Genomic DNA, 16,155 nt, shown 5'->3' on the forward strand with positions numbered 1-16,155 from the left:
CAGAAAGGAGCAGAGATATGAGATATGTCCGCACTGAGAGTCTTTCTTAATGAAACCTTGCTCCAACCTCTTCTGGAAGTATAGAAGACCTCTTTGTAGTGAAGTATTAAAATGGCAATTTACTGATTAAAATCAAATAGAAATATATGCTGCAAGAGAAGCAGTGGGATGGATAAATTGTGCTGCAATGAAATTTATGATTTTTCACCATCACAGCAAATTTATATCAATAGAAATTTTTTATCTCTTTCATACTAAGGTCACAATTGTGCTGTTTCTGTTTCTAATTGTAATTTTTTCATAAGGATCTTGTTTGGAACTGAAAAGTATTCGGGGCAGTGCCTCCAGATATGTCTAGAGATAGATCAGGCAAGTTGACTCTGGAAATATTATATAATATATATTGCCTGAAAGACAGTAAACCCCAGTTTCCAATTTCATTGTTACTTTGTGTTTAAATTATTCACCTTTACTAATACATACAGTTCCTTTTTATTAGAACTCTATTTTATCTTTGTTCTAATAAAAAAATAACATGTACATCAGGAACCCTGAATAATTCAGTCTGACTTCATAAGTCAGGGAGCTTACTCTTTTCCAATGCACTTCTTGCCTAGGTGTTCCAGAAATCAAGCAATTCTCTTATGAACAGTTGTTCCTCTGTTGTAGAAGTCAATTTTAGCTACCATGCTGAGTGCAAGGTTACAGAGTTTGCTGTTGTATTGCCTGAGGCAGCTTCAGCTCTTTCTCTGTAGGAAAAGGACAAAACAACATTGTAGTTATTCTACACAGTTACTCAAAAAAGGGACTGTTCAAACTTTAATTCTTCATAAAGGATCTTTTTTCAGAATTATTTTAGCTTAATATTGTCAAGAGAAAAAGCATTTCTCCTCTGTCAGATGATATCTTCATCAATGCAATTTTTTTGAGAAACATAAAACATTTTAATTAAACTATGAATTCCTTGATGAACTATGAATTCCTTGAAAGCCTTCTAAACATAGGGTTTGTGTGTTTAAAAATTATTATCACTTATCAAAAGACCTATCAAGATGCCCTGCAATGTATTAATGAGACAAGAATTGTAGCATTTGTCAGAGAGCTATATAAAGACAACTTTGATTAGCAGCAGCTCTCTAGAAGTGATCTTTTGTTGTTAAAAATTGATTTTGATGTCTCAAAACCAAGATAGGAACTTCAGGTTATTTGAATTAAATGTTAGATTATGAGATGCCAGCAACTAAATTGTAGCAAGAAAAAATAAAAACTGTAGAAAGAAGCCAATCTTGGGGTTTTTTCCTTCTGTATATAAATTCTGCAGTGTGGTAGAAGTCCTGTGATTTCATCTTTTCATTGCTGCCATTCCACTCAACACTTCTAAGCTGCAATGCTAATGCTCTTCGTTGTGACCACTTTCTATCTTCCAGCCCATTTGACAACCTGCTTTTTCCACTCCTGACGCTGCCTGCTAATTTTACCCTTTCATCTCATTCTATGCAGAAAAGTCACTGATCTCCTACTGTTTAGAGACTCCGAGTGTCAAAATTTCTACCTTTAACACAATTCCAGCAATTACTGATCAATTCCAGCAGAGTGGAGTTAATTTTTACAAAATGATTTTGTAATTTAGGAATTTTTCATCTTTATTTCTTTCACACTAGAGCTTCTCTCTTGCACTTTGGAGTGAGGAATGGTATCAGACACTGGTTTTCCCAGAACTTGTTTCTGTTAAACTCATGCTTGAAGAATTCTCTATGCTGTATGTATATTCACTATACTTTAGAACCAGGCAGGCTGGGTGCTTGTCCTTTCATTTATTTCCCATTTAAACCTCTTCCAGATATCAATTATATGACTAATTGATTACCCATAGAGAAGCTTCATCTTTTCCTGCTTAGGTAATTCCTCTCAGAAGCAATGAAAATTCCATTAGGCAACAATCTATTACACCAGTCAGCCCCAGCCAATTTCCACTTCTGATGTGTTTCCTGTTTCTAGATTAAGTACAAGCCATGTGCAGCAGCAGCAGCAGCACTCATTCATTCAGGGTATTTTTTGATTCTGTCTGATGGCTAAAATCCCTATAACTTAATTATTCTACTGGTTTCTTCTGACAATAAATTCTTTACCTGTAACCGTACAAATCTGTGGTTTTTCCATTTCATCCCTAATCCAGAGGTGTTCACGGAACACTGCCCTTCTTGTGAGGTTTTCCACAGTGGTATCACCTTGGCAGGAGGTGCTTCCACATCATAGGACTGAAACTGCTGTTTTCATAATGAAATCACTCTTGAAAGAGCCTTTTATTTTAGTATTTGTTTTGCTCAGTGCACACTAAAACTAATGTAATATGGAAATCAATCTTCTGTTGGTGGCGAAGATGAAGTGTTTTTCCCATGTTTCCATGGAGACAATCAGGCTGCCACAAATGTACATTAAATGGCTCTTAGTTTTGCAGAGTTTGGCTGTTCTGAAACCATTCCATTACAAGTCATTCTCAGGTTCCTTTGCTTGTGTCCTGTGATGCTTTCCAAGAGTCCCAGGCTGATTTCTAGACACTGAGTTTTGCTATCTCCATTTGAAATGCTGAAAAAGATTCTGAGGCACAGAGTGACAAACTCATTTATCCCAAGGGATAAAAAAGGCAATGACAGAACAAGAAGACAATGTAAGGGTGTCCTTTCCTTGCTGCCCCATTGACTAGGACAGCCACTGCCCGTGCACTAAGGTGCTAAGGACACCAAGAAAAAGTGCAAATTTGGGAATTTTTCCCTGACATGTTGTTTTAAAGAATGTTATCAGTGTTCTAGCTTATTCATTAAGTAGAAAATCACAGAAGCATTGAATGTTTTGGGATGGAAGGGACCTTAAAGATCATCCAGTTCCAATCCCATGCCTTATGCAGGGGATTCTTCCTCTACACCAACTTGCTCCAAGCCCCATCCAGCCTGGCCTTGAACGCTTCCTGGGACAAGTTTATAAACTTCATATGCAATAGCTGAGAGCTAATATCTGGAGCCAAATTCTCTTTCATTTATCCTAGAGAATAGACACAGGAACTTAATGGGAAAAGTAGAGTTTTTCTCATTTCCAGAGCAGAATGTCTTAGCTCGTTTCACATTTAAATACAGGCATGTGGAGATAGGCAGCAGCCTGGCTGGGAATTGCTGTGACTGTAACAACATTGACATTCAGGCAACAAATAGAGCAACCTTGTCAGTCTTTCAGAGAATTCATAGCCAGAATTTTTATTGCTTGCTTAGCTCTCTACAGTGCTGTGTTAGAAAAGAGTTGTAATTATGCATACTGAAATACTGATTTGTAAAACCAGTTTAGTTCTTTTTTTTTACTATTTGCTGATGGAATCAGTATTAACAGTGATGCAGTTTTTCTTGTTTTTCTTCTGCATTAACTCTAAAAACAAGCATTAAAAGATACACGTTGTTCATGTTTTGAAATGAGATTTAATGACAAAAAAATCTATTGAATAATAAAATGTGATTGGTTAAATAGTCTCCTCTGTGAAAAATACAGAGGAGTTATTGTTTCAATTTTTTTTCCAGTCATAGTTCACAGTATTAAACTTCATTATAGCTTTTAATTAGAGTTGGAAAAGGGTTCAGTATCTTATGACTTAGCTATCTGAATTAAATCATAGCAATTTTCTACCTATTATATTACTAGTTCAGTTGAAGTATAAATTCCAACAACTTCGGGGGTATTACAGAAGTGTTTCACAACATGCAATGCAAATTCTCTCATGAGCACGTTAAAATATATATTTGTATTAATCTGAAATGGGAATGGTGTATCTTTAATTATGCATGAATAATTTCAAATATTATTTTCTGAAGAAGGTATAACCTGGTTTGTTTTCATTGGCCTTGGAGTAAAATAATTTGTATTAAATGAAATCCCACTAAATAAATTATAATTCACTTCAGTGTAACAGAAAGCAGAAATAATCTAAGTCAGTTCACAGGAGAAATTTATCCAGCATAGGATTGTTAAGTCCTAGTCCAAGTTCCGAAATCTCAAAGTTAAATTAAATATACTTTCTCCTTTTTAATTTATTTATGATGATATAGAGTCTTTTGTATGGCTTTGACATTATTAAACCTTTCTAGTTTTTATTTTCAATATTTCCCTAGCAGCGAAGAGAATAAAATCTTTCAGACTTTTGGAAAGAAGCAGAGTTCTGGCACTGAGATCTGGAGGTTTAAGGGGATCGGGTGGTGTCACAGGACCCAGTTCAATGACAGATATGCAAAAACAGCCTCAGCCTCTTAGAAAACTTAAATCTGACTTAGAATCCTTTGGCAAGGTGTTACCAGCCAGCCCGATCTACCATTGCAGAGCTCCCAGTCTGTCTCCTTCTTTTCCTCGCACCGATTTGCCAGGAAATTGAAGGTGAAAGTCCAAAGGAATGTGTTCCATTCCAGATGAGGGCTGGCAGGGCTTGGAGCACCCAGGGGCACCAGGTCAGCAATGGCTGTCCCAATGGCTCTCCCAATGGCTCTCCCAATGGCTCTCCCAATGGCTCTCCCAGTGGCTCTCCCAATGACTCTCCCAATGGCTCTCCCAGTGGCTCTCCCAATGGCTCTCCCAATGACTCTCCCAATGGCTCTCCCAGTGGCTCTCCCAATGGCTCCCTGATGGCTCTCCCAGTGACTCCCCAATGACTCTCCCAATGGCTCTCCCAATGACTCTCCCAATGACTCTCCCAATGGCTCTCCCAATGGCTCCCCAAAGGCTCTCCCAGTGGCTCTCCTGATGGCTCTCTCTCTGCTGGGGCAGGGCAGGGAAAGGCCAGAGTGCTGGAGATCCCTGGAGAGCCTGGGGACAGAGGCTGTGTTCTCCCTGTGTTGGTGAGAGGCCGCAGAGCTGAGCAGTGGAAGGAAAAGGTCGCGTTCAGCTCTGCTCCTCTCCTAAGGATCTCTCACAGCACATCCTGCAAGGCGGACACAGGGGGTTCAGCATTTCCTCCCGTTCCACCAACTGAAGATTAGAGCAGTGTTTTGAAGCTCTCACTTCCATCCCAGGAAGTTTGAAGCTGGACCACCTGGGGATTTTGGGGACTCTTAACCAGAAGCTGTAGAGCTGCTGTCATTAAACATCTGCCAAAGCCCTCTGAGTCCCAGAGAATGGGGTGATTTTTATACCCCACTGCTTCCTGGAATTAATAATTGAATGTAACATCTGACCAATATGTTTCTGTCAGGGGCCTTTTTGAAGTCTGTTTTGCCTTCAGCTCAGTGGGATATGCAGAAACACACCCTTGGGTACATGTGCAAGCACAAATTATCCCATAGTGGAATTGCCTGGAGCTGAGGGAACGTCGTGGCTGTACTCCATTGCACTGATGGGAGTGAGACATCCTTGCATGTTGGGGAAACCTTTGCCTTGAGGGCAGGAGGGTTGTCTGTGGAAAGGGCACCTGCACTGAGGGTTGTGATTGATTATCACACCCACCAGTGGAAGCACATTTCTTAACTTCCAGTCCTGTCCTATTTCTCTTTTCTTTGTTTTTTTTGTTTTTTTTTTTTTTTTTCACTGCATTGGATTTCTGTATATTTGTCAGAAATTTTAATTTAAATGCCAAGGGTTCTTATCCTTTTCTTCAGAAATGAAATCTACAGAGTCCTTTGAAGCATCTTCTGCCTTGGATGGCCCTCAGCAATGTCAAAAGCAATTATATGTCAGTTATAAAAAGTGATTTTTAAAGTGTCTGTAAAAATTAAAATAGATGTTTCTGTGCACTGTATCAGCATCTTCAGCCACTCAGATGTTAGAGTGCTCCAAAACAAAGCAGTACAAAAATATTACACAGGGATGGAGCAAATGCTGACAGTTTGAGATGTTATTGCCTAACTGCCTTGGGAAATTCCATTTATTGAAAATAATTCACATACATGTTTGAAACATTCGGTAATTAATTTTCAGCTGAATTGATTTCTGTATCCAAACTGCTCTGAGGAGAGAGAGACTTAAGTATCAGAGCTGGTGGTTGGAGGACGTGTTCTCTCCTAAATTTGGGGGTGGGCTAACACAAATTTTCTCCCTAATGAAGCTGAATGATTTATGCCAAGATTTGCAGAAGCAGAATAAAAACATTGGTGTTATTTACATTTATATGGTGGGTGGGTCTTGTAATATGTTGTTAAATAACACTTTGTAAGACCATCATTATTAACAGTATCAACTGAGAATAAATGTTACACTTGGCTCCAACAAAGAACGAAGTCTTCTGAAAGGCTATAAAAGCCTGGAATTCCATCGAGGGCTTCCTGGGACATCTTGTCCATTCAAGGGGATTGGAGTAGTCCCATTGCACCTGGAAAGAGCCCCAGTGACAGTCTAACCCCAGCACATGGATTGGTTCCAAGTTTACCACTAAAGCACTGGAAACTTACCATGCCTTCAGAGAGAAGTGCTCTTTAAGTTAATATGTATTACCATGTTCACCTTAGAAAAAATAGCATAAATTCATCATAAAGCTGATGAAGCTCTGACTTTGATGGGAAGGCTGTGGTGTACTTCAAATAACCAAAATGTCAAAGCAAAATATGGTCTTAGCCAGCACGTGTTGGAAACATGTCCTTTCACTTGCAAAAATCAATACCAGCTTGGAATAATTTTTATTAACATTTTTCAGCTGGCTTAATGGCTCCTTCACATTTGCTCTATGATGGTTTTCATGGAAGCATAGAGTAAAATTCCTCCAAGGCACTACTCAGCTGCCTCAGTCACTTTCTCTTTGGTCCTCACTCTGCTGGAAGGGGACACACAACGCTGACTTGAAACCTTCCCTCCTAGATCTGCAGGTTGGTATTAGATGCCATTTGAGCTTCATGCTGAGAGGGGAGGAAGAGTCAGAGCCTTCTGTCCACTGCCTGCCCAAACCTGTTCATTCACAGCTTTCCCATTCCTGCCTTTGCCTTCCCTGCCCATTTCCTGGTCCTTACAGCCAGGAACTGTGCTTTCCTTCTCCTGCCTGCTTGTGAAGTTTAGCTGGAATCAGGTAACACATAACATAATGATATTGAAATGCACACATATAATGTAATGCATCATTAAGTGACTTCGTTTTATTATCAATCTCTTTTGTATTAAAATACACACTAGGATCTTTGCATTGCAGACAGCAGGTCTCGTTTTCCATTTCATCACACCTCTCCAGCAGATGTTCTTTCCTTGTATAGTCAGAACAGTTCCAAGGGAATTGCATAAAAGCAACTGCTCTTGACATTGCATTATGCTGGAGTATTTTGTCATTGAGTGATCATAGTACTTATTGGCAGGCAATTTTAAATACAACCCCCTCAATATTTACATAACACCATCTCTTTTTGATCATGCAGTTCATTTCAGCTTCACTAAACAGCTACATTTTGAAAATACTCTCTTCCCCCTAAGGAATGGTCATAAAAACAGAATCAAGCTCATAAATCTTGTTGTGAACTAGTTGTACAGTTTCTGCAGGATTACACATCCATTGCTGTGTGACACTGAAAGTATTTATTTGTTATCACCCTTTTAAAGTCAAATGTGTGAAAAGCAAATTGGCTCTGTTGTGATTAACACGGTGACCCACTGGCACAACATATGGAACGACATCCTTACAGAGCAACTTCCCCTGTACTGCCATTGACTGAACTAAGATTTTCCTGCAAGTCATAAGTCTTTTTTTATTGTGGTAATAAATAAAAATGTGAAATGTAATAGAAAAGTAACTCAAACACTGTTGGTAGGCCTTTGTCCAACACTGATGTATATTGCAAATCCACAGCTCTGATGAATGGTGAAGGAGGGGGTGAAAGGGGAAGTGTGTTCAGTCCATAAGGGAAAGCTCTCTGGTCTGTGGTGTGGAGCTGGGACAGAAAGAGATTTGGGATGCAGTTGGTATTTGTAGACCTTTTGGTTCTAGAAAGCAATGTCACCGTATCATTAGGAGGTTTTTAGGAACATGATGCAATCCTGCAATCCCTGGTGTTTATCATCTACCAGTTATTTTGGTCGTCTTTCTCTGAGATTACCAGAGAAGAATTATCATTTTAAGAGAGATAGGAGGTTGCCCTGCACAATGAAAGCTAGACCAAAAAAAAAAAAAAAAAAAAAAAAAAAAAAGCTAAAGGACAAGAATTCTTCACCTCTATTTACTTTTCTCTTTGCGTTGTCAATTTGGGAAGAGACTTCTCAGCTCTGAGTACCAGGACAGCTTCCCAAAAAGCAAATGTCAGCAACAGAAACCTATGGGTGTGAAGTGAGGAAGAGATTCATGACCCAAGATGAAATTTTTCTAATTTCCTACATTTTTTCAAGAAAAAAATCTTCTGAAAATGATTATACTGAGATGTCCAGTACTCTATTTCAGGCAGCTCCCTCCTGGGATGGATCCTTCATTTGGAGACCCAATATCGATGGGAAATTCTCAGAACAGGAAGCTATGGAGCCTAGGTTCAAAAAATTATAGGGAGGATGACTGAAGTGGGTTTTCATCAAAGATTTTTTGTTCAGTACTGACTGGACACATACCTCCCTATATAAATGTTGAATGAATGCTCAGCCACTCTAAAATGAGATTAATTAATCATATCAGTTTCACCTTCAGACTCAGCCTAAAGAAAAAGTGGGAACATGTTCACATCTCAAAGCCAGACTTAGGGCATTTTTGTTATTACTGTGCAGCCAGAGCTGAGTGCAGACTCCCTGACATAGAGAAGGGATGGCTGAAATTTTCCTTTCATGCTGATAAAGTAACATCTTCTTGTCACTTTATTTATTTATTTGTACTTTTAGTTCCTCATTTTCAAAGAGTTCATACTCATTGCTTTAGGACAAAAAGAACTATAATGACAAATATGGTTGTGATGTTTCATCTTATTCCCAAGGGTGTGTTCTTCTTCCAATGATGAGCATCTGCTCCTAGTCATGTAGAAATCTGATTAACAAAGCATGCTCTTTGATTAGCATATTTCAGAAATTGTTTCTTATTACAAGCTCTCCTTAGGGCTTGCATTGCTTAGCAGTAGAACAACCTTCCAAATGTATTTAACATGTTGAGGAACTTTGCAGACATAAAAATCCCTACTTTGAACTTTTATGTTCACATGGATCATGCATTCTGCATAAGTGGGGAAAAAATCTCCAGAAATAACAATCCACATCATGGGGTTTTTGCTGTCTTCTGACAGAGTCCACACTTTGGCTTGTACTTAATAAACTTCTGTTTTGAACTGCATGTAAGGGCTGTTTGTATTTAATAATAAATGATAATAAATAAACTACTACGTGTTCCATTTAAGGGTTTTCATGAGGTTTTCCACCACTGGCCCTTTATACTGGGGAAGCTTTTGATGCCGTGGGTATTGAAACTAATGACAATGAGGTTGAATGCCTGTGGGTGAGAATTGAGGGGAAGGCCAACAAGGCTGACATCCTACTGGGAGTCTGTTGTCATCCACCCAACCAGGAAGAAGAGGAGGACAACTTACTCTATAAGCAGCTGAAGAATGTTTCAGGATCACCTGCCCTTGTTCTTGTAGGTGATTTTAACCTACCAGACATCTACTGGGAACTTAGTACAGCAGAAGAGAGGCAGTCCAGGAAGTTTTTAGACTGTGTGGAGGACAAATTTTTGTCGCAGCTGGTGGGTGAGCCCACCAGCCCACCAGTCCCAGTGAGGAACTGTATTAGACCTGTTGTTTGCAAATAGAGATGGGCTGGTGGGAGATGTGGTGGTTGGAGGCTGCTTGGGGCACAGTGATCATGAAATTATAGAGTTCTCGATATTTGGTGAAATCAGGAAGATTTATTGTCAACATTATTATTGTTCTCAGATTTTAGAAGCAAGTCACCACAGTAGAGAAAGCTTAGGCCTGATTTGTAAGGAAATGGTGGCTAGGATTTCCAACCACATCTTTTCCCATTGCTTTCCTTCCTGATGATTATTCACCAGTGGCTTTTTTTTTTTTTTTTCTTTTAGGATAGACAATTTTTAAATTGCAAAATATTGAAAGTTGTGTTCCTTTTACCAGTAATGTACAGTGTGATGCTATTTCAGAACTGCATACATTTTTATTGCCTTAGAAGACCTAAATAGCTCCTGGAATGGATTCACCAATTAGAGAAAATTTACTGTGAAAAAATGCTAAGTATTGTAGCTGTGCATGATGTCTCATAGACCATGTGGGCCTAAATTTTGCTGCTTATTCATGCCAAACTAGTATTGACTTTCCAGGCTAAAGCTACATCCCCACTCTTCAGGTTTTGGCTGATAGAACACTGAGCAGACCAGGCTGTGCTCACCAGCAGCCCAGTGCTCCTGGCAGCTCTTAGCCCTGGGCTCCCAGCCAGTTTGCTCAGTGATTCTTGTTGATGCAGCATTTTGGCATCAAGGATGTGTCACCAGCAGAAGCAGACAACGTGCATGGGCTCCAGCAACAGAGCAAGGCCAGCTGCAAGTGAGCAAAAGTTCTGGTCATTAAATTTGTTTGTGGATATGACCTTTGAACTACCTCAGCCACTGAAACGATGATGTGGTGACCCTGCACGCTCCAAGTGGTGCTCACTCATTAAAAGCTTTGCAGAAGGAAGGTGTTTCACTGGTTTGCAGTTTAGGAATATCCAGGTAGACAGCCAGCTCAGGAAACGGTGGCTTGCCATTTAAATCCCTGTCAAAGATCTGCCTCAGTCCTTAACTCAGTCTCCAGTGAGAGTGAAGTAAGAGGATTAAGAAGGTGTCTCTCACTGTTTGTGTTCTGGGAATGTAAATGGCAGGGAATCGGATACTTCTCATCTGTCTGGCTTAAAAAAGACACCAAAAGGCAGCAGCAAAACATCCCTGAAGAGCCTTGACAGCCTTTGGTCTTTCCAGTGGGACAGACTGTCTCCTCAAACGCTGCCGATGTATTTTCCTAATGGCAACACATTGAATATTGCTGCCTTATTGTTTATGGTGTAGGAAACAGATGGTCTTTTCTCCTTCCTTGTTCACTTCACCTCTTCTATCAGTTTTAATGGTTTAAAGGAAAAAGCTTTTAACACTTTTGCTTTGTTTTTACGATTTCCCCCTGTCTTGCACCAAAGGCATTCCAGTAAATACATATGCACTAGTGAAGCTTAATTGCCCATCACAAATGTGAAATGGGTGTTAATGTGGCAGGAGCTTGTAGCTGTGGCTGTTTAACCCAGCAAAGAACAGCTGCAGCACTTCAGACCCGAAGGAAAACAGAAGAATCCTCTTCTTGTTGGAAATATATTTGCTCTCAGAGAAATCTGGTACATAGCAAACTGGCACTTCTTCTACTTCAAATAGTCTCCTTTGAAAGTTTCTCTGATTATTCACTAGAAATGGGAAATGGTTATCATAAAAGGCAAGTTGAGCTTCATACCATCCCCAAAATGAAACCAAGAGTTGCCCATTTCCAAGAATGGACCAAGATGTGATGAGATAGGGGGGAGGGAAAATGGGATTTAAAGACATTGAAGAGGAACAGAAGTCAAATCCATGGCAACAGAATGTCCAAAAAGAGCTTCCCTAAAATTTGCTTCTCAAACAAAAGTGAAATTTCTCTGTGTGACTGGTATGGCAGTGACTTTCCTCCTGACATGTTCACATAACAATATTTTCAATACTTGTAATTCATTTTGGCAGAAAATGTCTTACTGCTGATTTTTAGAAACCTTCTTTTGTAGAAGAATGATTTTAGACAGATACCTTTCAAATGGGACAAGAGCCTGGACATGTTTGCTCTGAGATGGCAAGGCATCATGCTGTCTAATCCCAACTCTGACAGCACTGCTGGTGGTGCAGGTTGTTGTATGAAAGCCAGGATTATTTTGTTGTAGCTCTTGTACTCAAGCATTTTAAATACACGGGATGCTTAGCTGTAAAAATTAAAAATAATCTCTAAAAGTATTATGCATGTTTCACAGCAGCTGTGGAATTAAGTTTATTAGTACTCTATATTGTATCAGTTATTAGGTTCTCAAATACAGGTCATTTTGTTATTTGAGTACATTTTATCCAAACATAGCTTTTCTTTGAAATAAACAACATGATATAGATTGTTCAACCAGAACTTCATCCTAAAGTCTCATGTCTAATATTAATGTGAACACCAATTAGATCACTGTTCAGTAATCAGTCTTTAAGCTCTCCATCTGTCTTTCTATGTAAACTTCTCTACTTCCCATGCAGTCTGAAAACAGCAGCACACACTATGAAATATCAAAGTATTTGTTCACTCACGTGTGGGAGAGCTCGTTCTAACCAGTTGTCATCTGCCTGTCGGGAGAGCCCTCTGCGTGCATTTCTCACTTTCTATTTTTAATATGTTTGATTTCTTATAGCCCTTGATCCATCCAAAGATCCCTGCCTGAAGGTGAAGTGCAGCCCACACAAAGTGTGTGTCACCCACGACTACGAGACCGCGATCTGCGTGAGCCGCAAGCAGCTGGTGCACAGGTGAGGAAACCTCCCCTTGCTCGAGGCTTCTGTGTCTGCCACAGACATCCAGTGTGGGAGAATCCATCAAATGAGAAAACTCCAAAATTAATATTAAAAACCCCATCATTTTACAACATTCTTTTAAATTTTTACTTTGGTAAAAAAAAAAAAAAAAAAAAAAAAGACACGTTTTATATTTATAACTGAGGCTATTTAAAAAAGATGACCCAGAACATGCTGCATCCTGTGGTGTGGATTGCAGAATTCTCTCCCATTTCTCTCCCCCTGGAGAGCAGTAATTATGCATATTTTAAAAACTGAAAGCATGAAATATGAAAACACCATGCCAGAAATATCTACAGTTCTGGTAACTTAATTAGAAGTAATTAACAGGAGATTAATAAAGATTTTTTTTAAAAAATATATCAAACGTCTGCTTAAATTTGCTAAAGAGCTGAAAAGTGTTGGTGGAATTTTGTAGAGCAACTCCTTGAGAAGTTTCGTAACTAGAGAAATCTCCAGATCAGATTGCTGAATGACTGAATTAAGAGCAAATGAACTAGCTGATATGTTACAAGGCCAGGATGTTCAAATTAGAGCACAGAACTTCACAGTGAGAAGCTACAATAGAAGAAAAGCCTACTGATCATGGGTTGAGATATGTTACAACCAAGAATTGAGACACTTATAAACAAATGTTGAGAAAAAAAACTAACTTTGCCCTATTCTGAAAGGAGAATTAGTAGAAACAGTAGGGAAACTAGAGTTGAGTATCTCCAGAGCATGAGTCAAAACCCAGAATTAAACTGGAGGAATCGGCTCCTCCACTTGCCAACAGATATATAACAGAATAAATTGTGTAGTGCTGTAATGAGCAACTCTGAATGCTTGGTCTGCACTTTAAGGAGAATACATTGTCTTGCTTTCATTATGTTTGAATGATAAATCTAGGGATTGTGCTTCAGTTTCTCTCTCTGTTTAGTAAGGAAGAAAATATTTGCCTGTTACACAGCTCAGGTCCCCAAATGTTGTTGTCAGCCAATACTGTAGTTCAGCAACTGTTTAAGCCAAAGTAAATTCAAGATGATGTGATTCCCATGTACTACATCTCATCTTATCTCACTGTCACCTGGTTGAGGAAGTTAACCCTGTAAGAACAATTTGTCTTTGATTGCTAATACAAAGTTAATGGTGTAATGTGCATGAGGCCATGTGTTCAGTATGGAATGATCCCTGGAAGGAAGTTAGGAGCCTGCTATGTGCAGAGCTTACACTAATGATATTTTTGGCATTATGTAGCTTATCTTTCCTAGTGAGGATGGATTGAAACCTGGTTTAAATCCTTGCATTTTATAGTAGTCCTTGTGATATATAGACATAGATGAGCCAAATGCTTTCTGAGCTATTTCCAGTATTTAACGTCTCCAAAGTAGTCAAAATGTTCAGAGGAATGGTGCAGAGGAACTGAATATCCTTTCTTTGCAGAAAGCAGGCTGTGTTTCATGTGATCTCTCTATGATTCCTCCACTGCCTGCAGCTGTTTCAACAAACCTTTGAGTAGCACTGTGACTATGGAGATGAATTGAAAAGTATTGAAAACTTACTTTGAAAATTCTCCAAACAATTTCCAGCAAGTTTTGCAATGCTGAAAGAACTACTGCTGATATGTGACAGTGGCACATAGAGCCCCACAGTAGTTTTATTCTCCAGGTACCCAGCTCCCCTGGCCTCAGAGGGTACACAGGTCAAGGAGGGAAGTAACCAGGGCAAATTGTCTGTTGATTTGAATCAGTGGAGTGACACCCCCTGAAGGTTTTCATCTTCAGTCCCACAGCATTCTGTTTTTTTTCTGTGCCTGAGCTGATTATTGCTGTACATCTGACTCCAGTCATATTAAATGCTGTGCTAATCAGGAGTAAACACATTAAAAGGGGTGGAGTTGCACCTGTGTAAAAGCAGCGAAAATCTGAATATATGAGTGTGGGCACATGTAGTAACAATTACCAAATAACACCGTGCTGTTGTGATTGTTTTGCACATCCACAGTGCTTTTGGGTGTGCTCAGGAGGATTTTCCATTTCATGCATCATTATCAACTTGCTGCAGTGGCTTTGCACAGGATGTTGGCTCAGCAAAAAGTAATCGAGAGCAACACCTTTGTTATTGCTGAGCCTCCCAGACAGAGCTGTGCTGGTTTGTGTCCCCCAGTGCCTGCCTGGCTGGAGAGCTGTGGTTTTCCAGGCACAGTGTGCTGCAAACTCTGAAATCACCAGTGCCAGCACGATGCCATTCCCATTTCATTTCCTTTCTGCTGGAATGCCTGCTTTTTAAACCACTGCAGGAACTCAGTAGCAGTGGAGAAAATTGAGTTGCATGGAAATGTGTTATTTAAGCTACTCAGACCCTGCCCCAGGGGCAGTCTGGCCCCTCCTGTGCAGCATCTGCAACCTTCTCTGCTCCTCCTCCCTTCTGCAGTCACCTCGTGAGCAGCCCTGGGTCTTGATTCATGGAATGGTTTGGGTTAGAAGAGACCTTAAAGATCATCTAATTCCAGCCCTCTGCCCTTTGGATCTACTGATAAAATCAGTTAGTTCCCCAGTTAACCTTGCTGTCTTTGTAGATTTTTTTTTCAGTCTCTTGGTCCTTTTCCTACTGATTCTGAAAATAATTGGTTTTCATTTGGTTATTATGTACAATTCAGGGAAAAGGGCATAGCCCAAAGAGAACTTCGCAAAATAGCAGTATTTGGATTCCTGTTGGTATATTTATCCATGTAAATTGTTTGTGTTTTATTTGTATGTATTTTCTTGGTAGAGCCTATCACTAGCAGAAAGATGGAAGAACCCAGACAATAATAGGGGAAAACCACTGGGTAGTTTATTCCTTTTTTTCTCTTTCTCCATGGGCATTAACCAACTAATTTTTCTAGTAAGCTGTTAGTACTTCAGAAGTCAAGGCAGAAGATGTCTGAGAGGTATTTCAGACAGAAAATAGAGTTTTGTCAGCACATCCTCTAAGGCATTTACAGTACATTTAGAGAAAAGGCAAGACTGAGTTGTAATTGAAGAGTGTGAAAAAAATACATTTGGAGGTACCTTCTTACATGCTTAATAGTCCTTGTACTAGTGATAGAGTCTTATGAAATCTTTTGGGTGGATTAAAACCCCTTTCAATTTGGACATCTATGAGGAAAAGTCTTTATTAGTTCAGTTTTGCATGAAGTGCAGTAGTTACTGTCTCTCAAAGTTGTCTCATGCATTCTCAGTCCCATAATACTTTAAGCCATTTGTGTCTGCTGGTGCTGATAGTGCAGTGGATGGAAAGGAAAGATGTCACTCTTGGGCTCTTTTCAAAAGAACAGAATGAGAAGAGAGGATTGATGTGAAAATAATGGCCATATTAACATGTCCAGGGTTTACAGCTTTGTCCAGTCCATTTGACCAGCAAGGACCAATTAGTTCATCACTGCAATGTAAGTCACTCACAAAGATAATCACACATCTTCTCTGCTTCTCTGCCATATCTTAGAGATCCAGCTATTTACTCACTATTTCTCCAGGACTTTTAAGGATAATGCTGCTGACAAAGGAGTCTACTACTGAGTTTCTCACTTAAAAAAAAAAAAATCTGGACAAGTTCCTAGATAAAACATCTGTTCTTCTAAATTACACGTCAAAACCTCACTCTGACCAGTGTGGCAGTGT

The 16,155-nt window shown here is 39.5% G+C and overlaps 1 protein-coding gene across 2 annotated transcripts in view; it reads left to right on the forward strand.

Annotated features, from left to right (window-relative positions):
- SPOCK1 (SPARC (osteonectin), cwcv and kazal like domains proteoglycan 1) overlaps positions 1 to 16,155 on the forward strand; it is a 272,499-nt gene that overhangs the window by 143,920 nt on the left and 112,424 nt on the right. For both annotated transcript variants that reach the window (XM_053956874.1, XM_053956875.1), the window contains exon 4: positions 12,355 to 12,469. In XM_053956874.1, coding sequence (XP_053812849.1) covers positions 12,355 to 12,469 — 115 coding nt within the window. The remainder of the gene's footprint in view (positions 1 to 12,354; positions 12,470 to 16,155) is intronic.

Source organism: Vidua chalybeata, chromosome 15 (genome assembly GCF_026979565.1).
Source record: "Vidua chalybeata isolate OUT-0048 chromosome 15, bVidCha1 merged haplotype, whole genome shotgun sequence".
In the NCBI taxonomy this organism is placed as follows: Eukaryota; Metazoa; Chordata; class Aves; order Passeriformes; family Viduidae; genus Vidua; species Vidua chalybeata.